The 25,912-nt window shown below is 38.3% G+C and overlaps 1 protein-coding gene across 4 annotated transcripts; it reads left to right on the top strand.

Annotated features, from left to right (window-relative positions):
- EMB3011 (RNA helicase family protein) lies at nt 1–24,455 on the top strand. 4 transcript variants are annotated; one of them, XM_088986679.1, is made up of 18 exons: nt 40–161; nt 503–569; nt 2,233–2,371; nt 5,274–5,492; nt 6,997–7,067; nt 11,722–11,989; nt 12,159–12,332; nt 12,459–12,601; nt 12,838–12,926; nt 13,906–14,014; nt 19,469–19,646; nt 20,437–20,666; nt 20,771–20,950; nt 21,686–21,757; nt 21,862–22,038; nt 22,243–22,304; nt 22,432–22,584; nt 22,670–24,455. In XM_088986679.1, exons 3-18 carry the CDS (start codon nt 2,233–2,235, stop codon nt 24,270–24,272), a joined length of 3,867 nt encoding a protein of 1,288 aa, XP_088842805.1. In that variant the 5' UTR covers nt 40–161; nt 503–569; the 3' UTR covers nt 24,273–24,455. The 4 variants fall into 4 exon arrangements, with proteins under 4 accessions (XP_088842803.1, XP_088842805.1, XP_088842804.1 ...); XM_088986678.1 differs by having other exon boundaries at nt 493–569; XM_088986680.1 differs by lacking the exon at nt 503–569 and adding an exon at nt 1,866–1,930 and having other exon boundaries at nt 66–161.
- The last annotated feature ends 1,457 nt before the right edge of the window (nt 24,456–25,912 follow it).

The raw sequence follows: 25,912 nt of genomic DNA, 5'->3' as shown, positions 1-25,912 counted from the left end.
GGGACTTGGGGTGGGAGTCGAACATTTTTTTTTGATAGATAAAATCCCATGTTGGATATCATGCCGTGGGAGTCTCAGCATATTGGGGTTTTCCCTCTTTTCCTCTTCCTGGTTCGAACTGAGTGAGAAGTGAGAACTGCACAATTGAAACGACGATCAAGGTGAGTTTTCGCATTTTCTTTCTTTCTTTTCTTCCTTTCTTCTTCTTCTTCTTCTTCTTCTTGCTCTTCTTGCTCTTCTGTTCTGGCGCAAATGCGCAAGGGTTTCTCCCTTATTCTTCCGTTCATCTCTTTCTTCTTCTATTTTTTTTTTGTTTTTTTCTTTTGCAATTTTCATACGGTTTTTGCTTGTCTACCGCATTGGTAACTCCAATGTTTGAGTTTTTATTTGAAATAGAAACTGAGAACAGAGTTTTTCTTTGAGTTTCCTATTGTTCCATCTTTAATATTCAATATAGCCTCTTGTTTTTCTAATTTTCTAATTTTATTATAGCACAAAACAGAGTTTGGTTTGAACTTTGAAGTCTGTAACTTACTAACAGTCGACTAACCAAGTGATCAACGGCCAAGGTAATTTCTTATGCTTATTTCTTAAATCATAATTTTCTATGGTTAATCTGTTGCGGTTCTACTTAGTGTTACATAATTACCAAAATTTTAAAAATTAAAACTGTGGTTATGGTTATTCTGAAAGCCTTTTTTATTGCCACATGAAGATGGAGTCCGAAACTATGGTTTTAATGATGGGGTACTTGCTCCAAAAGAAATGGGTGTAATTTGAAAGGTCTTTAGAAATTTAGAATTTAGAAAACAGGATTTTAAATTTTGATATCAAAGTTCAAACCAGGTTTTGATCTTTAATTAGGCTTGGAGCCTTGAAATTAGAATTTTAATTAAAAAGTTGGTAATTTTTTTTATTCAATTGGGAATTAGAGAACTTGCTTATACTAATAGGAACACATTATAGTTAAATTCTCATAACTGGATGAACATGTTTGATATACCTTGCTTGCTAATTGGTACTTTTAATGAAGGTGTATCTCCTAATTTAAAAATTTAAATGTTTTGCCTAGTTTCATTGATAGGAAGTCTATTTATTATAGGAAATACATTTCAAAAAATTTATTGTAATTTTTTATAGGAATTTACAATTTTGAACCTCACGGATTCATATTTTGTAAATGGGTATTGAGTGTCAGGTGTGTTCTTCATCCCATCTTCCTTTTTTTTTTACCTTTTTCTTATATAGTCTAGAATTTGTATTGTGGTATCAAATTCTATATGGTGATTCGCAGTCACTAGTTATTTCGGTTGTAGTATTGTTTTTTTAGTGCTTGGATTTCATAAGAGTAACCTTGAAAAAATTTCAACACACATTTAATAGTTATTAGACCATTATACATTAAATAAGTCACACATGACTACATAAAATTTAAATTATTTGTTTCTTTTTATGCTTTTTATTGAAGGAGCTCTAATCTAGTAGTCAATTAAACTTCACCTTCAGTCGATCAATCTCCATTGATATAAGTATTCAGGATACAAGTACAAGTAGGTATTTATTTATTTATCTTTCTGTTTGTTTCTTTTTATCTCATTTCCTTCTTAGACACTAAAGTAGGGAATTTGCCCAATCTCCTGAAGTCCTCTCCCTTATTTCCAAAGCCGAAAATACGATTTTTGTACACTCTTCTTTCCCTCATTCTCCATCGAAATGAAGGGCTTTGTCACTTATTTCTTTTCTTAAGGCCATCTGAGTTTTGCCCATCCTTTTATTTTTGTGCGGTTTTAATCTCCTTTAAAGGGAAAAACCAAAACTTCGATGTTTTACTGACCCGTATGTGGCTTACTGGTTTTGCATTTTAGGAGCTCCTGAGCACCACTCGTCCTTGCAATTGTCTTCTGGAATATATAGGAACTACTGTTGAAGAGTATGCGTTTGTTGGTCTATTTTGAATTGTTGTATGTCTTGGTTTACACAACACGGACATAGGATGTCCATTAAGTACTGCATTTGTGTTTTGACCTGATACACCAACTAAATGTCTTATTTGTTGATGTAGTAGAAAACACGAAAAAAATCATAATTTGCTAATCAGAAAAAAAAGAAAAGTTGAAAATTAAAGATGACAAGTGTCTCTCTTCAATTTATTGTTAATTATTCAATTACTTATTTAGTCAATATTTGGTTTAATCAATTTATGAATTATTAGTCATTTCTGTTAATTTCTAGATGCCTGGAGGTGAAGCTGGACCCATTGACCTGGACCAAACAACAGCAACATTGGAACCTGAGAAGGTTTCGGGAGGGTTATATGTTCCTGGGAAAGATAGAGTGGTGTTCAAACCTCCTGAGAGGAAATCTATTCTAGGTATGCTCCTGATATGCACACAATACAATTGGTAAAATCTTCTTGCTAGGTTGTGGTTGATAATAATAACAATCTTTTTTGAGATAATATTCTATCCTTTCTAGAATATTGTTTTATGTTTCTCAATGAATATTTTAAAACCATTATTTAAGATTAGGACCTGCGTTAGACAGTTAGTTGTTGAAAACCATTAAGAAACACCGTTGGTGAAGATATTCCATTATTTTAGACATGTCAATTATACTTCACTAGTCTATTCCAACTTTTATGTTGATAAACACTGGCAAATAATTTTGACAAAAAAGGGTATTTATAATCAAGTTCAATGTCAATCACAGCATAGCTGTTATTCTGCATGCTATTTACTATTTCTAAAAGCTCCTCTCTCTCTCTCTCTTAATGGATGTTAGGGATTATTAAGGAGGTGGTGGATGAATTCAAAGAATTTTATTGCAATTCTGCTCATAAATGTTGAACTCTCTCCTTCAATATCTCAACATCCTCAGATCCTCCTAAATGATCTCCACAATGAACATGGTGTTGACTAGAGTCATTCAACTATGAGTGTCTGGTCTTGGGATTGTTTTTTTTTCTTTATCGTGGGTGATTTCTTATTACTTATTTTGTAATCTCTTTGTTCTTTATTTCTTTATAAATTTCTTTTTAATATAAAAAAACTATGACACCACAATGACTCTGTAAGCAACCAAATAACAGACTCTTATTAACACATGTCAACATAACTAATCTGGACTATAAAATGCTAAATCAATATAACAAAATAGCAACTTATGACCAAACTAAATTTATTAAAAAAACTACAAGATACATCTCAGGTAGCTTCATTATCAGAGGTTGGACTTTTGGAAAAAGGCGCACTAGTAGCTAACTATGTTCAACCCCCTTCTGTTGCATGTTGGTAACTACGTATCCTTCTTATGGGTTGAACTTTTGGAAAATTCCTGGGAAAAACCTTGTTGATCACAAGGCATTGGCGCATTGCCTGGTTTTGAAGTGGGGGATGTGACCTTTTTTCCAAGAAAATGTGGCCTGGGGATGTGTTTCCAATTTATGTGCATGTGACAAGACCATAAATTAGATTTACTTATAAAAAAAGACCATAAATTAGAATTATCATCTACAAACTGGCTTGGCAGTGTGGTGCCCAATATTTTGAAAACCTCATTTAGCTTGTGAGGTGAGCGATTGCTTTTTTTCTCCAAAATAATTATTTATTTATTTTAATCTGTTGAGAGCAAAGGGATGAAGGGTTTGGAATTGGACTCAAAGGAAAGTTCTTGGAAAAAAAACTTTGTATTCTGTTCTTGATAGTGATGCTTTGGAACTAGTAATTTGGATTGCATTTTCCCCATGATATGGGGGATTTTGGATGAATTGGTCTTCATTTTAGGTGTTTAAGGTGGTACTTTGTAATGGTTTTTCTGCAGGTTTTGTGTCTCTTTTATGTACATCCATATACTTAAATTACTTTTTTCGATGGTTGTGGCAGGAAGGGGAATAAAAAACTTACAAAACAGGTAGACTTGAGTGTCATCCCCACTTCTAATTGGTAAAAGAGACTTCCATAAAGATTGAGAGAATGAATAACCAGTGCTGGTTCAACATTTTACATCCCAATTCCCTTTTAGGTCCTCTAAATAACTGATGTACACTACAATCAGTGCCCCTACTGGGATGCTGATGCTGTGCTGGTTCAAGAATTGCAAAAAGAACGTGGCCTCCTTCACTCTTAATGCTTGGACCTGAATGGTAGGTTCTGGCCAGTGGAGACTGGCAGAATTCCCTAATGGGATTAGAGATATTCTGAGCTCCTTTCATCTTCCTCAAGATGGATTCCTGGGGGATAAAACACCATGACTAATGATCTTGCTAGGAGAGATGTGATGATTTTGTGTAGCATCAGTCCTACCCCCTCCATTATTTTGTTTGAGGATGAACTACTAATAGAATTGGGTGTTTTTAATGAAATTTATCAGTTAAAAATTCTATCTGATTTTTTTTTGCTCTAAAAAGATCCTTATATTTGATTTGGAGAGAAAACCAAATATCCTAACTAGCTTTAATTCTAGATAGAGATAAACTTTAATGTGATCCCATCAGCTATCAGTGAAGGAAGAGTGTCTTTTCTTTTTCTGTTACTAAAATTCTTGTTATTTCCTTGCTATATAAAGAAGAAGAGTGACTCCAGTTAGGGGACAGGGAGGCTTAAATTGGAAGTGAAGAATCTTAATAAGTTACTCCTTTTGGGTATCTCTTAAGGCCTTAAAAAGCTTATCTATTATGTGTGTGTGTGTTGCAGCTATATCTGGGGTCTTAGGTGGGGTGCACCGTGCACTGGGTACATGCCTAACTTTTGGCCTTTTTTGGGCACAAGACTCAAACCTGCATTCTCACGTTTGTCAGCTCGTTATCTTACCATTACACTGAACTGACTCCTTCCCTATCATGAAGGTTGTTAGAGGCTATGTTTGGGGTGAGACTATATTTGAAAAATACCGGCTGAGGGGGCCGCTTTCCAATTTGATGTGGTTTTGGTTTCAAAACATTTCTTTTATTTTGATCAGTGGTTTCAAAATTTTTTTTTTCATGTATTAATAAGTTCCTGTTGGCACTTAAAAATCTTGGAAGCCACAGTTCTCAATTTCCATACGATGATAAAGGACGAGTTCAACCTTTGCATTTTTGTATTCTATGTTGAATATTTAAAATACCTGTCTTAAATGAGTTACACGTTCAACATGCTTCTTCCTTGAATCATCCTTCTGCTGGTTAATGGTACCTTGTTACTGCATTTGAATTTGCCCCTTGCTTTGTGAACGTTATTGAACTTTGTTTATACTCTAATATGTCTTTTAACGAATTGTCCTATTAATTTTAACAGGCTTAGATGTCCTTGCTGATGCCAAAAGAGCGTCTAAGGGTGACAGTGTATTTAAAGTTCCAAGAGAAAGACCTATATCAATTGCAGCTTCCATAAATGAAAATGAAAGCTCTGCTTCCTCTGGATTAGATGAGGTTGAGACTGATATATCACATAGTGGACATCGGCATGCTGGTCGTCGTTATCGTGAAGCGACTTCAAAAGACACATCCCATTCAGGTACAAATCATGCTATTACTTGACTGATCATAGACCTCAGTTGTTAATGATTTTTATTTCTTTCAATTTTATCTTGTCCTTGAATTTGATAATATTTTCTTAAAAACTAGATCAAATTAGTATATATTAGAAAATTTTTGGTTCACTAAGTTGGGATTCCTGATGGTTGGGAAAGGAGTGGCATTTAATCTGGGGCTAGATAAACATGCAGTTGCAGTATGAATGCTCATGTGTTGCCAATATGAACTACTGCCTTACAGGCTTACAAAAGAAAGTAAATGATTTAATGATAACTTACATCTGATTGAAAAAAATGACTGATGAGGTTTTAATAACTAATTTGCTTCAACAGGGAGTAAGGGCCCTAATTTTTCTCTCTCTCTATGTAAACTCATGATTATCGATATCGATGGTTGTCCACACTCATATCAATATATAAAAGGGGGCATAATCATTTATTTGTCGCCATTAATAGGGCTGTTCATGAATTGGGCCAAACCGACGACCCAACTTGATCCGAGTTGGTTGGTTTTCTTAAATTTTCAGTCGACTTCAGTTTAAAAATATAGATAAACCGACTGATCAGTTTGGGTTGCGGTTTATGAATTTATAAACCGAGTAAAACTGACCCGAACGACTATATATAGTGTGATATAGTATAGCCGTTAAAAAAAGTGATCTCTCTCTCATATAAGAAATGTCCCACTTTCCCGTAAACCACTTTTTACAATGAAATGACCTATCACTTTCTGTTGTGTCTGCAACCTAGCCCCTACACCCTAGGCCTATTTTAGGACCTACCCCTATGACCTACCAATTCATTAATTTTTATTTTAATATTTGAATAAAATATTCAAAATTTTCAATGATGATTGCTGTCATAACAATTTTGTCCTAAACCTATAACTCTAGGATTCATAATGATTTTCTTTTTTTCTTTTTAATTTTTACATAATTTCTGACAGAACATTAAGCTACATCTTATGAGAAACTGCAAAAGTACAAGAAAAAAGTATCCAAAGTTAGAAAATATTAATGGGGATCTCTGTTCGGTTTAAACCGACTAAACTGAGCACCCGACAGAATTTTTACAAATCGGTTTATGCTATTTGTCGTCAGCTTCGGTTGTGCCAACCCGAAATGTTCTGTTTGGTTGCCAAAAATCTGTATAACTGAACCAAACCAACCTGTGAACAGGCCTACCCATTAAGATGATTTTATCTCTACCACCTGCTTGGTTGGTTGCCTAGGTGGTGGCCTCCCAAATGCCCAGGTGGTCACCTAATCTTAGACAATACATGGTCGGCTATGCCCTGTTGGTGATCTGTTGGGGGAAGGGGAACTATGCACAACTTGTTTAGATCAAGTGCAAGTACTTTCCAGGTTGTGTATGAATAATATGTACTTACAAGTTCTCCATGAGATTCTAGTTAGGCTTCCACTATTTTTTCTTATGGTGCTACCTTGTTTTAATTTAGCACTGTGGATATGTTTGGTATTGCAGAAAGTGATCTGAAATTGGAAGGACAAGTTAGTGATAGAACTCATCGTTCAAATGACCATGCACGTTCCAAGGTAAGTAATTGTATCTCCTTAGATCATATTAATTTATTGCACATCCTTATATTCTAGTGACTTTATCTGATAACCAAACTTGTTCCAAGGTAAGTTACTGTATTCCTTACCTTGTATCAATTTCATTTGATGGTGATCGATCAATCATGATTGATATTAAAACTGTATTGTAGACCTTCATTTTTCAGATCAACACTTGTTCTAATTTGCAGTGCTTCATACTGATGTGCACTTAGATTTGCAAGGGGATCATTCTCTAAATATTTTATTTTTATTTTATATATTTGCTTCTCTAGAATCAAAATTGGATTTGCATAACTAAGGCCTTGTTTGGCAATAGATTGTGCTTTGCAATTTTGATAGTATAAAAGTACAAACTACAAAGCATGTGTAGTACTTTTATTTTCGTACTTTTACTTTGAAAACCGTTTGGATGAACATTTTTCAAAAATATACTTTTCAAAGTAAAAGTAAATAATGGCATTTGGATACAACAAGATGCTGTATTACGTGTTACGTGTGCATGCCACCATGTGGCATATATTGAATATGTTCAGATGCCCAGTGACATCCATATGCGTTGCCATGCGACATCTATATATGCTGCCACATGGCACCATGACATAAATGTGTCACTAATTACATTCAAATGCCACATGTCATCCATATATGCTGCCAAATGGCATACGCTTGTCACTAACTTCACTAAATTCCTTTAAATGCCATCATATGGCATAGATATGCCATTGAATATGTTCAAATGCCATGTGACATCCATATATGCTGCCTCATTGCACACACATCATTGAATACATTGATGTGCTTATACTTCCATGTGGCATCCATATATGTTGCCATGTGGAGTGTGTAAGTATTGCATGTGTGGCTGGTGCACACATTTTAGAAAGTATAAAGTACATGAAAGGGAGAAAAAGCATAGAGTATCGAAATTCAACTTCGTGCTTTTCACATTTTTTTGTACTTTGCCTAAGTTACTGAGTTACTTTTTTTTTGTTAGCGAAGTTACTGAGTTACCTTATGAGAACCAAAATTTGGTCTGGTTTAGGGTGTCTAGTGTTTTTAAAATTTCCAAGGCATTTACTAGTGCCCCTTTCTTTCCTCCTGTCCCCAGCTTCTTTCTTTCCTCCCTTCTCTTCAGGAATAGTGCCCCTTATTTATAATGGGAAGGAAGGGGGTTTTTTGATTAAAAATTGAGAAACAAAGGGGGTTATGGTAGGGAAGCTGGGGATTGGGGGGCACCCACTTGATATTTTTGGAAACTTGCGGTGATCCGGGAATTAGGTCGGGGGGAAACTAGGGAATTGGTCATTACCTTGGGTAAATTTTGATAATTTTGGAAGGAGGGGTATTTTTGGGAATCAGGTCAGGGGTAATTTGGGAATCGATCAAAGGGGTAATTCAGGTAATTTTGGTCAAGGGCATTTTGGGAATTTAGGGGAATTTTGGGAATTAGGTCAGCGGTGATTTGGAAATTGGTCAAAGGGTAGTTGGGCAATTTTGGGAATTGGTCAAAGGGTAGTTTGTGTAATTTTGGGCAAGGGTATTTTGGGAATTTAGGGAAGGTGGGGTATCTTGTTAGGTCAGGGGTATTTTGGGAATTTAGGTTAGGGGTATTTTCATAATTTTGGCTCTAAAGGGTATTTAGGTATTTTCAACTGAAATCTGGTAGGGTGGGGTTTTCAGACATTCTGAGTTGATTGGTGGAGTGGGACTAGGCTAAATGGTCCTGGATCAGGAAGTTCTGGCAAGGGCTTGATTCGGTTAATCTAGGGGCTCAAAACAGAATATTTGTGTGATCGAGGGGCAAACAAGGTCTGATTTGGATGAAATTTCATAGGGTGGGATTTTTCGGCAGTCTGAGGTGATTGGTAAGGTTAGATTGAGTAAATTGGGCCCGGATCGGGCAGATTTGTAACCTGGTCAATCTGGGAAATGGAATCTTGGTGCGATTAAAGGGTAAACAGAGGTATTTTGGGTTGAGATTTCACAGGTGGGTGTTTTGGGAGGTATTGGGTCTGATGGTTGTGTCCAATTCAATGGTTGAGGTGTAAGTGGAAGTTGATCGGGGCCATTGGATAGGTATCAGGCAGGTTTAATGGGGGATCTGAGGGATTTCAGGGTGAAAGTTGGGGTTTTTGGGTGTTTTGGAGGGATCAGAAGGGTCTGATTGTGTGTTTGGGGCAAATTGGAGGTTTAGGCGGCGGATCGAGCGAAAATCGGGTGCTGACGGTCCCTAATTTCCTTGGCAGTTTCAGCCAACATTAACTGATTCCTAAGAGAAGCCTGAATGGTGGAAACAAGCGAAGTCATTATCATGTAATTTTCTTGCTCCCACTTCTCATGATCACCCCCATCACTAGTAGGTTCCTTAATCTTTCTAGTAAGATATTCCAAATTTCCCCTTCCTCTAATAAACATCCTCATAGCCTTGTCCCACTCCAAGTGGTTGAGATCATCAAGAGGGATGATAATAATTGGAAAACTCATATTGTCCAAGCTACTACCAGGCAGGGACTGACTTCAAGAGGAGAATGACTCTCCGAAGATTTTGTTTCAGGCACCAAATATCACCCTCACACACTGCTGGAACTGTCCAACAATAAACTATCACCACACACCTCTAGCAGCTTAATGACTACATGAAAAAACACTAGATGAAAACCCAACAGCACCATTGTAACAGTCAAATTACATATAGTTCAATAGCGCACCATCAAATACTTGCAGAGCATCTTCCAAGGCTGAGATTAATAAAATTTCACAGTAGCCGCCCCCACTGAGATGATGTTTGGGGTAAAAAAATTTTACATGATAGTTATGGACCTATAGTGTAGGGTATTTTACCCCAAGGATGAATGGATCAAGGAATAAAGTAACAAATAGGTTTCAGAAAGCAAGAATGTCAAGAAAAATAATTTTCTAGCAAAAGTGTCTAAAAGATGAAGAAAAATTTAAAGAGATTCAAGAAGATAGCACGCTCAATTCTCATCACCAGCTGTCACCTTGTCACTAAAATAACCATAGCTTTCTAAAAATATGTTGGATTTATAAGATCTTGACCTTGTTTGATAGAAAACTGAATAACGTATCTAATGACAATGTGGTACCTAATGCAACAAGCATAAAGCTTTTTACCTATACAGAATAGGCTGAAAGAAACATGATTACAACTTTCACAAAAGAATTTTTTGTTAAGTGGATACTCCACATACAAAGACAATTTAAAATCTCTTTATAATACTATTACAACCTGTATTGATAAAAAAATACTACTCTAACTTGTTGATACTAAAGAAGCTAAAAGAAATGTTTAGATCTAGAGAAATCAGCCCAGTTAACATGTGGAATTTGGCAGAACTTATATTGAAAGAAAAAGAGGTTTCGAAATTTATCTCATGGCTTGAAGTTTTTATCTGCTAATTGTATTGCTCATTATGTCTAGGCATGCCCTGTGGGTCCCACTTTTGGCTTTTGCCAATTTTTCTCCAGTGAACTTCTTATTAGTGGGACTGGGGTCAGAGGACTTTCAGGCCCTTTCTATCTTTATTTCATGTCTGTCAGCTTCTCTTTGAGTTTCTAAAGAGGCTCAAACTGATCTTACCATGTACACACTGCTGCACCAATCAAGTATATTTATGGTTCTTTTTGGTAAATGTTGGACTGGGTATGCTAGTAATTCAAATGTTTTGCTGTATTGAGTGGACCACCCTGTTTCTTGTTGACATGATGAAACTCTACTTTTTCCCCTGCAATTAGGAGTAGATATATGAATCAGGTGTTTGGTAGGCCCTTACCAAGTAGGGAAATCATAGAACACATGCTTCTGTTCCTAAAAAGACTTGAAAAGATCCTTTTTTTTTCCCTAGTCATGATATTAGTTATGGTGGAAGGTTCTCAGTGTGGTAACTCTATATTGCCTTTGCTAGAAGTGTCATGGGGAACTGTTGATTTTAGATGCATTTAAGGAAAGTGGTCCCTCTTTGGGTTGAAGCCTTAATGTTGTTGGTTTTCCTTAACCAGGTGCTCAGCATGCATCAGATAGAGGAATCTTTCTTTCCTGCGAGGCCTCCTTCTTGGGGAAATTCTTTTGCCCCATATTTCAGACATTTTGGATCTGTTCCTTAATTCTTGAGGCTATTTTATCTTGACCATTGCTGTCTTTGGGACTAGGGGTTTGCTTGGTGTTGTGTATCTTTCGTGTTTGTGGTCTTTATGGAAGGATAAAAATAGGAAAATTTCAGACTATTCTTATACACCAGTAGTGTGTCTTTGTGCTAATACCTGTCATCTTTTGATGGATTTGGACTCTAATGAATTCAAAGGGCTGAAAGTTAGGGATATCATTCATGGGAAGTTTTTCCTTTGGGTAAAAGGTTGGGGTGGGGGTATATTGTAAAGCTTTTGGCCATGGGACTTTCTGTACCTTTGTATACTCTCTTCTAATCATTAATAAGTTTCTTATATTTTCTTTTATTTTTTGGTTATTTAAAAGAAGGTTCTTAAATTCATGTTTCAAATGTATGCTTTTATATGTGTGTGGTAGCATAGGTCAGAGAGATGTCATTGTATACCACGTCATTAATGGTACTTTATCTCTACCACAAGATTTTCTTACTTTGCTTTCTTATTGAAGGTTCCTTCTCCATCTACTGGAAGTTCCCGGAGTATTCGTTCTAGGAGTCCTGTTCGTCATGATAGAGACGGACATCATGGTGAGAGAAAAAATATCCAGGATGAAATGAGGGGTGAGAGCAGGAGGGTGAGGCAAAGATATAGTGATGACAGTAGAGAGCACTCTCATGGAAGAGAAAAACACAGCCGTTATGCATATGACCAAAAGTATGGTGGGGAACATGAAAGAAAACGAAGTAAATATGAGTATTCTTCTAGGAGAACACCTGGTAAGTTATGCTTTTCAGTTTCTTTTATAGGAGAATGAATGCATTCATATCCCAAAATCATCATTATCATTATCGTAATCAATGAGAGTTATATTTCATATTTTAACTTAATAGCAGTAACTGTAATTATTTTGTTATATATATAATAAAAAAATAATATGCTTTGTAGGTAGATCTGCCTGGGATGATGGAAGATGGGAATGGGAAGATACACCACGGCGGGATAGTCACACTGCAAGTGATAGGTATCATCAACCTTCACCATCCCCAATGCTAGTTGGGGCATCACCTGACGTACGATTGGTTTCACCGTGGTTGGGTGGTCATACACCTCGTTCTGCAGGTAGAAAGTGAAATCAGTTTGAAATGTTGGTTCTTACTTCAGCTGACAAAAAAATTGTTATCCTATTTTAAATGCCGTGATGGTTTTTAAATTGAACACGTAAGTTTATGTAATTGTATTGTACAGGACATTCTTCTTCTCCCTGGGACCACATTTCTCCTTCTCCAGTTCCAATACGTGCATCTGGATCCTCAGTCAGATCATCAAATTCTTATCCTGGTAGAAGGTCCCATCAATTTTCTTCTGAAAATTCAGAACCAGGTTATGAGGTATTATGTGCTTATGAACCTTGTTTATTCTTGAAATTAAATGCTAGTGCAAGGTGCACATTCATCCTTGTCTCCTCTGTGTTGCTTTTTTTTTTTTTTATATATCTCTATATGTTGCTTATGCCCTGCTTTTTGTGTTACTTTATGAATTATATTGTATTTTTGATGTGCTGCTTACAGATTTCATTTTTTTCCCTTTGTATAATGTTTCTAAGCTTCCTTTATCTTATTTCCAGGATGGGGAAACTGACAAAACCAAAGAACATAATCATGAGGTTACTGAAAGAATGCGTCTAGAGATGGACTATAATTCTGACCGTGCATGGTAATTGAATGCTTTGAGTTTTTTTTTTTAATTTGTTTCCAAGATAATTGGTGGAAGTTTTATATGTTTTTGTTTGTGAATAATGTTTGAGGTTCATTTGATGCCATATCTGGTTATCATTTTTAGTAACCTGAAAAGCATTATAACTTGTAAGATCAGTTTGTACGGAACTCAAGTAATTCTTCTTCTAGTAATTGGTTTTCATTTGTACCATGTTAGTTGTTTTCAATTAGCAAGGTCAAGTAGATGGTCATAGAGGTTGTGGATAGAACTACCCTGAAAAATGCTTAAGTTAACTGTACATATTAAAAATTGCTTATTTAATGTATGTTTGGCAATGATGTGTTTCATGAAAGTTTTTTTTGCCTGACATAAAAAAAATAATGGAAACATCATTTAATTGCATTTGGAAAAATGTGTTTTTTGGAAAAGTGTTGCTGCAATGGTTATGCCTTGGGTTTTGTGAGAGGGTGGGTTGCTTGAATTGTCAAGATGGTGTTTCCTCAGTTTGCATGGTGATCTTGAATCACCAATATGATGTGCACACTGAAGTTTGAAAAAGTTGACAACTTTTCTGAGATGTCATACCCTTGTTATAATGAAACAATTTTAAAATAAAGTCAAAGCACTTTAGTGGTATGCATCTCTACCAAATGGTTTATGTGTTTTTTTAAATGATGCCTAATCAGGAGGTGGCATTCCTGATTCTTGGTAAAACAAAAACACTTGTAAAATGCAGTGATGCCAAACACCCGCTTGTGAACTTCTAGATTTATTTATCCTTAACTTGTTTTCGAGTATTGGTATTTATGAGGCTTTGATTTGTTGGTAGTCTTTATCTCTACTTGGTAATTGTGGTTTCAGCACTGTCCAGATTATCAATCTGGAGCTTCTGTTATGTTTTTTTTTTCGTGCACAGTTACAGTTTATAACGGCTACCCAATTGTCCTAACCTTTATTGTTTCTGGTTTTCATTTAGGTATGATAGAGAAGAAGGTAATACAATGTTTGATGGTGATAGTTCCTCATTTTTCTTTGGAGATGAGGCTTCATTCCAAAAGAAAAAGGCAGAATTGGCCACGAAACTGGTATGTGTGAATATGTAGTAGGTAGTCTTTCCAATTGAAAACAATATTCTGTCAATGCTTGCATGCTTAGTTTTGTAAATGTTGCGAGAAAGACATGTTATCCATTCCTCTAGAATCCTTTTTAATTTATTTTGTTCCCCTTTCCGGTGGATAAATATGAACATATTCATGAGGCAATACGTCACAAGTTTGAAACTTTGAATTATGGGCTTAAATAGTATGATAGTTATTGGTCAGTTCTCATGCACATTGCAAAAGAAGAAAACCAGTTATCATAAGATGAGTGACTGTGTAGTAGTGCCCAATGCCAAGAACTCTTTTGTCAAGTCCGTGGATAAGTGTAAATGGCTCTGGAAGAGAGGAATTATGAAACTCAAGGAGACAATCTCTTAGTTGCCCATCATAGGTACAATGGGTACCAAAAGATTTTTTTGGGGTGTTAAAGGATTATGCTATACTACAATATTTCATACTTCATAGGCATTGTTTTATTGATAGGTGTAAACTATTGGCATTGTTTTCTGCAATATTGTGCAAAGAACTTGATATGGGATTTTGGGTAGCTTGAGAATTGCTTTTCTGAGGGTGCCCTTTTCTTGAGGTCCTTTTATGTACAACTACTCATTATACACAAGACCTTTTATTAATACAATATGCTTCACCTTTTCTCAAAAAAAAAAAAAAAAGAGGATATGCACCATAAAATCTCACCAGATGGTCTAAGCAGGATCATCTTTTTTTATTTTCATTTTCTATTCCTTTGGAATATTCAATAGAGTCAAGCTTGGCAGATCTGGATATGACACAAGCCCAAGCCCAAGCCCAAGAGTGTTAGATTCAAGTTATAGGATGGATCAACTTGATAATCAATTCAGGTGGTAAAGTGAAACTTGGTGGGTTAGGACAGGTTTAGAGACAATATAGACCCAACCCTAAGACCTGGACCTTGGGCCCAACTAGCCTAAGATAAATCCTATAACTAAGGCTTGTGCCTGAGTGCCACGGTCTGACACAGGCTTAGCCTTGCCTACGCTTGGTGGGCTTACGTTAAGGGACACCATCGTCATTTTTGCATGTAAGATTTTTGGGAAAAGTGATGTTATCTTCATGCAGACCACCAAAAGCTTAACGTACTCTTTGAGGAGGGGTGGTCGATCTCCTTGGGTGCCTAACCTTGGCACTCCTAAACCAACATCCCTTGTGGGGTGGCCCTGGTTAATGACTAGCATGGCTACCAGGCTTCTTCATGGGCGCACACATGCTCATGGGGACAGTGCATGGACCGACATTGCGCCATCGACACTCAAGTTAGGCTTGTCATGCAGGCCTGGCTCAAGCATGACCCTTCACCACGCCAGTCCCTTGCTTAAGTTGAATGAGCTATCTCGTTGCCCATAGCGCACGGGCGTGTTTCGGTCCAAGCGGTTCCCTATCATCATCGACACTTATGTGCCTACATCATCGGCGTATAGGCACATCGGTTTCAAGTCACCTCACATCATGGCCTTCCCCCTTTAGCACGTAAGAGGCGCCTCCCATGGACCAGCAAGAGCTAGCCGAGAGCCCCAGCCATGCGATTTGAGGTCATGATCTAGTGCTACTGACCTTGGTGGAGCCATCTCATCGGGCAACTCCTAGGCCTAAGCACACATCAGGCTTGTCCTGGCCTGCCTTGGACTCCACACGGGTTCTTCCGCTGTAGAACTACCCCCATGACAATTGGTATCAGAGCAAGCTAGCCAACTGCTGCCATAGTTGGTATTAGAGCCGATCAACATAGAGCCAGTTGAAGCGGTCATCACGACAAGCAGCACATCGTGGGGTGCGGTCCCTAGGCACTTCCACACGGGTTCAAGAAAGAATTCATATCAGGCCTGGCAAGAGGCCATTCATTCGTGTCCCCATTCCAATGACTCCAAAACAGCACCCCTGTGGGGGTAGACGCATTGAGTGCTGTGCTCATGCGGGGGCAGACGCGTGAGCCATTACATGGAAGGCATATTGTGGCGATTTGAGTGGGGGAGTGCCATGCTTCCTCACGAACATTAGTTACTGTTCATTTTAGTGAGTTGTGGGCGGTGCGCCTACATCTTGGTTTCATGACAGATGAGCCATTGTTCAATAGCTTTGTTTGAGGCACTACTAAGGTGGGGACAACAGTCCGAAATTGGTTGGTGTCGACGGTTGGTCAAGGAATATCACTGCAGTGACAATTTTGCATTAGATGGGTCCTTGGTTGAAGCCACAATATTGGAAGGATAGGAATGTGGGTACACTGGCCGTTGGAGCCTGGAGGCCCTACATGGGCAAAGCATCGGAGGACATGCTCAGCATTCACAAGGCAGAACATTCGCAACAACACACATCACATGACGAGTGCATGTTCGACAACATCATGGGAAAAAGTTGCCACGCTCGCGCACAACTCAGTCAGATCTCCTTGAGGCATCACACATTGGGGCCCCCTCGGAGCAAAGATGTAGCCCGAACTAGCGAGGTGAAGTGTAGTTTCGAGGGCCAAAAGAGCATAAGCCATGGCTAGGTTTGAGTAACCCGAACACAATGAGGTGAAGTCTGCAAGCCAACATGGTGAAAGGGTACACCTAGGACACATGCCAACAACAGGAGTAAACCCATCACATCGTATTCGGTAGCACCATCGAAAAGCTACCACGAAGACGGTCGAGCCTTGAGGTAAAGAGATACATGGGGCGGACCTCCACGAAGCACACACATCCAATTTCTTTGAGGGCCCTTCTCACACATTTCAACGGCATAGCCATTGCGCGGTTTGAGTAACCTCAACACAGGGGGTGAAGTCCAGGCCAGCCGGCATGGTGAAATGGTTCCGTCCCCATAAATGGACACCAATATAGGCAAGACCTGGGTTGGCCAGGCGAGCCAAAAATTGGCATAGAAGTGGATGGTGAGGGACACGGACACCCATTCACAAGAAGAGCCATTGTCGAGGACGACAATGGATTGAGTGGGGGAGCTTGTCACGGTCTGACATAGGCTTAGCCTTGCCTACGCTTGGTGGGCTTACGTTAAGGGACATCATCATCATTTTCGCCTATAAGATTTTTGGGAAAAGTGATGTTATCTTTAGGCAGACCACCAAAAGCTTAACGTACTCTTTGAGGAGGGGTGGTCGACCTCCTTGGGTGCCTAACCTCGGCACTCCTAGACCAACATCCCTTGCGGGGCGGCCCTGGTTAATGGCTAGCATGGCTACCAGGGTTCCTCATGGGCACACACATGCTCATGGGGACGGTGCATGGACCGGCACTGCGCCACTGACACTCAAGGGAGGCTTGGCATGTGGGCCTGGCTTAAGCATGACCCTTCACCACGCCAGCCCCTTGCCTAAGTTGAATGGGCTATCCTGTTGCCCATAGCGCACGGGTGTGTTCTGGCCCAAGCGGGTTGCCTATCATCATCGACACTCATGTGCTTGCATCATCGGCGTATAGGAGACCCTGCACATCAGCGCCAAGTCGCCTCACATCATGGCCTTCCCCCTTTAGCACGTAAGAGGCTCCTCCCATGGACTGGCAAGAGCCAACCGAGAGCCCCGGCCATGCGACTTGAGGTCATGATCCAATGCTACTGACCTTGGTGGAGCCATCTCATCGGTCAACTCCTAGCCCTAAGCACACATCAGGCTTGTCCTGGCCTGCCTTGGCTTGAACGCCGCACGGGTTTCTTCCACTGCAGAACTACTCCCGTGACATGAGGGAGCTTGGTTCTGCCCAGGCAGATGGTCGGTCTTGAAGTTCTTGCTCATGTTTGAACTTCTACAACATTATAACCCAATATGGACAGAAAATTACATACAATTATCATTAGTTAGTAAATATATACTTGTACACGTATACATGAACATAACTATATGTGCATGTCTTTGAGAATGCGTACTTATGTATATGTATATGTATGTATGTATTTCAATAACATGTAATGGACGTATGTGTTTCTATGTGTTTATGCCTGTGTGAATGTGTGCCATGCTGATCTTGTACAGTGTAAATGTACTCTAGCATGGACATAATACTATATAAACATTCAGAAAGCATATATACAAAATGTATATATCACTACATAAAAGGGTTATCAGCCAATGCTAGCCGACTCCATGGCATTCATGTCAAGCACAAAAGTGGAGTTGGCTAGATAAATCCTGTTTTATCATTCTGTCTTGTTTAGTGTTATATCCATTATTGGCTCTTATTTCTCACTCATGTTATCCTCATATTTTACTATTGCAGCAATCAATGGTCTGTACTGTACATCAATTCCATGGGGTTCATAATTCATATATCATAGAAGGTTGGGTGGGCTTGGTCAAACTGTGCTTGGTCTGGGCTCTGGGTGAGGCATCAACCCAAGCCCAACCTGAGTCAGTGTAAAGCCTGAGGTTCCAGGCCCAGTGATGTAGGACCAGCTCTGTTCTAATCCTTAGAGAATGTTGAATGGTCTTCTTGATCAGAATTTTATAATGGCTTCTTAAAGGAATAAGAGAGAAAATAGGGAGAGAAAGAAGAGAGAAAATACATTTATCAAAAAAAAGAAGAGAAAATACCTGGAACTCATAGGGTGCCTAGAACCACTCTAGGGCATGGGAAACACTCACCATAGCCAGCATAAGCTGAAGAAAACTCAATATAATTCATTGCCTTTGTGTAAAACGTCCATACATATTCATAGTCTCTAAACTCATAATAATCCTAGGGGTCAAACTGTTAGACTCAATAACTCTAATCCTACTTATGCAATTACTCTGAAACTTTAAACATAAACAAACTATAACTAGACAAATTAAACCCTATCAATGGATCCCACAGAAAATTGCAAAATGAAAAAAGTACCCTTGGTGTTCAGTTCAGTCCAAATCCCAAGTACCATCACTATGCCATATCAGGACCTGTTGTAAGGCCTTCTTCTTTCTATAATAAGTCTTGAAGGGTGCCGATCGATTCCTATCACCCAGGTTCAGTGTAGACTGTAGAGTCTGAGTTGCAACCTATATTCAAGATGGTTTAACCCAAGTTCAATCTGACTCAAAGAGGTGTTTATTGTGTTGACTTGTGTTAGGCTTAGTTACAATATCATTTAATTGGTTGTTCTTACATCATTGAGGATGCCTTGAAATATTATAGCATGGTGCCTGAGGCTATATGTCAGCCTTTGATATCACAACATCTCAAACAACAACATCTCATGATCAAACAGAATTTTACACATCAGATGTACAACTGTTTTTCTGTTTTTCCCTGTTTGAGGCATGGTCATAAACTAGCCACGCATTAATTACCAATCATACAACTATGGTGCGCACACTTGCTCAGAGTATTGTCATAACCCAAGTTCAATCATACAACTGCTTTTCGGGAGGTCTGTATTGTCGTCTATCATGTCATTATTTTACTCTTACATGAATATAATCTATTTCAGGTTCGAAAGGATGGAACACTGATGACACTTGCTCAGAGTAAAAAATTATCACAATTGACTGCTGATAATGCTCAATGGGAAGACCGGCAACTTTTGAGATCTGGAGCTGTTAGGGGGACAGAGGTACAGACAGAGTTTGAGGATGAGGATGAACGGAAAGTTATTCTTCTTGTTCATGGTATGTAAATGCAGTGATTAGATTTAACCAGTTACAAATGGAACTATACTATGGCTACCTATACTTTCCCTATTAAAGCATTGCCAAGCAGTTGATCCATCTAGCCAATATTTGGCAACTATGTTAGGGTTTAGATGATTTGTGGTTTTTGGACCAGCAATTAATTAAGATTGTATTAATTTTAAAATACAAATTGTACTCCTGAAGAGAGGAAGAACTATCCTTGAAAGAGAGGAGTGTAGTGCTGGAGAATTGGATTTGAAATGCTGTATCTTAGGTTGCAGTTAACAGTAAATATGATGACTCAAGGTAATGATGGGTGATTTGGAAGCAATGAGAACAAAATCTAGAACTTTTTCTACATAATTAAGAACATCAGAAACTAATTTTAGCCGAATATGTATATATTTTGGCCAGATGTTTGAGTCAATTTGTTAACATGACCTAGGAATCTTCCACGTGCAGTTTTCCCTGTCCTTCGGGCAAATCTCATCTGATGCTATATATCCAAACTAAACCATTTCTTCTTTCCATTTTGAATTTAAAAACTGGAAGGTTTTGACTGTATATATCCTTCTTAATGTAGTTGCTCACATTCTCTACTGAAGAGAGACATCTCACTGCCCCCTATAGTCTATTTATTGGTAAAGGATCAAGGAAAGCCACACCATAATTAAGTTATTGACACAATTTTGGAGTACTTATCTACTATTTTCTCACTGTTTTTACGGTTTAAATGCGTCTGCCTTGTTAAGCCGTTGACCTAATTCAGCACATCTTGTTATTGCAGACACAAAACCACCATTCTTGGATGGGCGGGTTGTTTTCACAAAGCAAGCAGAGCCTATAATGCCATTGAAAGATCCTACTTCTGATATGGCTATCATAGCACGCAAAGGATCTTCTTTGGTTCGAGAAATTCATGAAAAACAGAGTATGAGCAAGTCACGTCAACGGTTTTGGGAGCTTGCAGGATCAAAACTTGGCAATATCCTTGGTGTTGAAAAGACAGCTGAACAGGCATGCTTCTTTCAAATTTGAATAACATCTATAAATTTTTAATTACCGTTTTGCAACTATATTTATTAATGCTTCAACTGTCTCATTTTATTTTTTCAAACCAGATCGATGCTGATACAGCCTTAGTAGGGGAAGAGGGTGAAGTTGACTTTAAGGAGGATGCAAAGTTTGCACAACACATGAAAGAGAAGGGAGAAGCCGTTAGTGATTTCGCAAAGTCAAAGTCCTTATCCCAACAGAGGCAATACCTGCCAATTTATTCTGTACGTGATGAATTATTGCAGGTTAGCACTTAGTCTCTGTGGAAATCAATTTAGTTTCACATCAGGTTGTAACATATTAAGATGCCAATGCATGTGGTGCACATTTGAAGCATGCTTTGCTCTATGGATGTACACATTTCCTAATTAGGACCCAATCATTTCATAATAAAATTAGAACAATCTAATTGATATCATGCATCTAGTACTGGGCAAGCCATGAAGGCATTGTAATTATTGAACTGCTACTTGTTTGGGGCAGTTTGATTTTACATTAATAAAAAATATGTTAATTATCAAGAAAGGAACATGTACACAAACATTTTGTGTTTGAGCTCCTGGATGGACCATATCTTGTCAAGGAACTGTAGTGTAGGGAGGGTGATTCCTTCAGTTTATGCATTGCGTCACTAAAATTTAAGGGTCAAAAGTTTGATTAGGCAAGTATTTTGGGTACGGGTTCTTTTGGCCTGTGACTTGGTTAACACTTTGTTAAATCCAATCAGAAAGTCCCGCATTTTATTTTCTCATATACTGGAAATTGGTTTCTGTTAAATGATTTTACTAATTTTAATGAACATGGTATTCTTTGTATCTATATACTTACTGCTTGTAGCAAATTACATGGTTTGTGGAGTTAAAAAGAGAGAGAGAGACAGCAACACAATTTTCCACATTATAATTCAATTTTGGCTGGTAGTTTCCCATGTATCATTTAGTAATGCTCCTCTAATTTCATTTCATTTGGTCATGGATTAGGTAATTCGCGAAAATCAGGTAGTTGTAGTAGTAGGTGAAACAGGTTCCGGAAAGACAACTCAACTTACACAGGTTTGTTCAAATCCTCACATGTATCTTCCACATGGTTACACATTTAATAAGAACTTCAAGCATCTTTTTTTCCATGCTTTCTAATGTATAGATATTCTTGACAGTATTTGCATGAAGATGGATACACTATTACTGGAATTGTTGGTTGCACTCAACCAAGGCGTGTGGCAGCCATGAGTGTTGCCAAACGTGTGAGTGAGGAGATGGAAACTAAGCTAGGTGATAGAGTTGGTTATGCTATTCGGTTTGAGGATGTGACTGGGCCAAATACAATTATAAAGGTAATCAGTTGATCTAATTTCATATTTTTTGATATAATCTTGTTTATTATTCAGAGTTTTGGTTCCTGTTGTGAGATAAAATTGTTCCATTATGATGTTTTTGTTGTTCCATAGAATAGCTTAACCAATTGATTATGTAGTCCATCCGTTTGTTCATTTTTTTTTTCTTTTTTTGGCTAAACCCTGTCATTCTAATTTGTACAGTACATGACAGATGGAGTACTTCTGCGTGAGACCCTGAAAGATTCTGACCTTGATAAATACCGGTATGGTTGAGCTTTTGCTTTCATAAATTTGGAAGTAGTTATGTGTTTGTCCTATTCTCTTACAGTACCGTATTTGTTTTTTTTGTGGAACTGGGTGCTATTTTTAATTGAGGTATTATTTTTGCAGTGTCATTGTCATGGATGAAGCACACGAGAGATCTCTAAGCACTGATGTACTGTTTGGAATACTCAAGAAAGTGGTTGCTCAGCGTCGTGACTTTAAGCTCATTGTGACATCTGCAACATTAAATGCAGAGAAGTTCTCCAACTTCTTTGGAAGGTAAGATTTCCTACTTGATTACCATTAAAATTGTATCTCTGCATTTCATCGAATCCTGAAGTTTTTCCTATCCTAATATTTTCAGTGTACCAATTTACCATATACCTGGAAGAACCTTCCCTGTGAACATCTTGTATAGCAAGACACCATGCGAAGATTATGTTGAAGCCGCAGTGAAGCAGGCCATGGCTATCCATATCACAAGCCCACCTGGTGATATTCTCATCTTTATGACTGGTCAAGATGAAATTGAAGCAACATGTTATGCACTTGCAGAGCGCATGGAGCAGCTTACCTCTAGCACCAAGAAAGGGGTCCCTAAACTGTCAATACTACCCATTTACTCCCAGCTGCCAGCTGATTTGCAAGCTAAGATCTTTCAGAAAGCCGAGGATGGGGCTCGAAAATGCATTGTGGCCACCAATATTGCAGAGACGTCACTAACTGTTGATGGTATCTTATATGTCATCGATACAGGTTATGGTAAGATGAAAGTTTACAACCCTAGAATGGGTATGGATGCCCTCCAAGTATTTCCAGTTAGCCGTGCTGCTGCAGATCAACGAGCTGGCCGTGCTGGAAGAACAGGGCCAGGTACCTGTTATCGCCTGTACACAGAGGGCGCCTACCAAAATGAGATGCTTCCAAATCCCGTGCCAGAGATCCAGAGGACTAATCTTGGCAATGTAGTTTTGTTGCTTAAATCCTTGAAGATAGAAAACTTACTGGATTTTGATTTCATGGACCCACCTCCACAGGATAATATCCTAAATTCCATGTATCAGCTGTGGGTCTTGGGTGCCCTGAACAATGTTGGTAGTTTGACAGATCTTGGATGGAAGATGGTAGAGTTCCCACTGGACCCACCACTTGCTAAGATGCTCCTCATGGGGGAACAATTAGGATGTGTGAATGAAGTACTGACAATTGTTTCGATGTTGTCGGTGCCATCAGTGTTCTTCCGGCCTAAAGATAGGGCAGAGGAGAGTGATGCAGCCAGGGAGAAGTTCTTTGTCCCAGAATCAGATCACCTGACATTACTCAATGTCTACCAACAGTGGAAAGCAAACCAGTATCGAGGAGATTGGTGTAATGATCATTTCTTGCATGTCAAAGGGTTGAAGAAGGCAAGGGAGGTCAGGTCTCAATTGTTGGACATACTCAAAACCTTAAAGATTCCACTTACCACATGTGGGCCTGACTGGGATGTTGTGAGGAAAGCCATTTGTTCGGCATATTTCCACAATGCAGCAAGGTTGAAGGGTGTGGGGGAATATGTGAACTGTAGGAATGGGATGCCATGCCACTTGCACCCAAGCAGTGCACTATACGGTCTGGGTTATACTCCAGATTACGTTGTTTATCATGAATTAATATTAACAACTAAAGAGTACATGCAATGTGTGACTGCAGTTGAACCTCAATGGTTGGCTGAGTTAGGCCCCATGTTTTTCTCCGTGAAGGAGTCGGACACATCGATGCTGGAACATAAGAAGAAGCAAAAGGAAGAAAAGACGGCGATGGAAGAAGAAATGGAAAACTTGAGGAAGTTACAAGCAGAGGCGGAGAGAGAAAGCAAAGTCAAGGAGAAGGAGAGGAGGGCGAGGCAGCAGCAACGGGTTTCATTGCCGGGATTGCGTCAGGGTTCATCTACCTATCTTCGTCCACCAAAGAAGTTTGGCTTGTGATTGTATTGTATGTTATGTTGTATCTTTTTATCGTATTGTTTTTACTTGATAATTTTTACATTGAAATGAGATTGTATTGTACATGGAGATGGAGGGGCGAAACGGTACTACTCCATTAATCCAGTTAATACGGTGTAACAACCTAGCAGCATGCATAAATATCAAATTTACGTCTTTTTCCAACATGAACTTGTATAGAGAAATAACCAATTGACTTGAAATTTCTTTCAACAGTATCAAAGATGAAAAAAAAAAAAAATCCTCTGAAGGTATTTATTAGACATTTATGCATTGCAAATGATGATCATTGGATTGGATGTCATGGAATATAGTGGAAGCCACTGACTTGGTTACCGTTATTTGTACTTACTTTTGACAATGATGTCGCAACTTGCAACCCAACTAACTTGGTTGCCGTTATTTGATTTTCTTTTCTTTTTTTTTAGAACGCCCGTTAGTTGATTTCATTCTTGAATTTAAGATCTAAATAGGCAACTGTTTTTTTGGTAACGATCAAAATACATAACTGGTGCTACTTCCAGTGGCAGTGGGGATTGGGACGCCACCAACAGGGATAATCTCACGAGTATTTTAAATTCTTGGAAGCCACAACTACAGAGAAATGCATAGAGTTCGCGATGCTGTGAATACACGGGAATGGTTGCAGAACCAAAGATATCAACTTCGTCTACAGCTGCCATCTTAGCCAAGTGATGAACAACACTGTTATGTTTTTGGAAGAAATGAGAAAAGCAGATGTCTTTATTGTTGGCTTTGAATCGATACGGTGCTATGGCAGCTGCATCTGTGAGAATCGCAATGGGTTGAATCATTGCAACTTGCCTCACTAATTTTTTTTTTTTGCCAAAAGAAAATTATTTAGGGAAATTCAGAGTTCAGTCCACTTGGGTACTTTTATTAAAATTTTGGGTTTTATTTTCCAATAACTTCACTTATGATTCACTGTCTCCTTGGATATTGTTTCATTTCCAGCCCCCACCTGGCCTTCAAACGACATTTTCTATGACACTATCCCAATGCTGTCCTGAAACAACAAAATCAAAGGAATGTGGCCCCACCTTGAATTAAATAAATTGACATTTTAGTAGGGCCACGACAATAAATCATTGTTCCAAGTTCGACAATAACAACACCTTATTTGACGGAAACCCTGGTAGGAATAAAGTTTTAAAAAATCGCAATGTATCGGTTGATATGTATTATTTCTGTGATATCCCGATACATGGAATGGCTATAAATCTAGTAGTTTCATTTCCTTTTCTTCTGTATCGGATCGATACAGACCTGTATTAGTCATTTTAGGTTTGTATCGATTAATTCAGACCGATCCAGACCCGTATTGGGTCGTTTCATGTTTGTATTGATTGATATGGACTGATATTTTGAATATAACGACCAATACATATTGTAATATTAGATTCTCTCTCTCTCTCTCTCACTCCAAACCCCTATAATTATTACTTTTCTCTTAATAACTCCTAATCCCCTATAAGGGGAATTGAACCCTAGTAGTTTGATTGTAATAAACACAAACAAATCACTACTCCATATTCAATTATTGATTATAAGTGTATGCATTTTTATTCTTAATCAAATATTTTTCTTCTTAATTGATGTTC

Source organism: Nelumbo lutea, chromosome 4 (genome assembly GCF_056320005.1).
Source record: "Nelumbo lutea isolate HS-2025 chromosome 4, American lotus-T2T, whole genome shotgun sequence".
NCBI classification, from domain to species: Eukaryota; Viridiplantae; Streptophyta; class Magnoliopsida; order Proteales; family Nelumbonaceae; genus Nelumbo; species Nelumbo lutea.
Note: the sequence above shows the minus strand (reverse complement) of the source record. Positions and strands in the feature narration are given on the sequence as shown.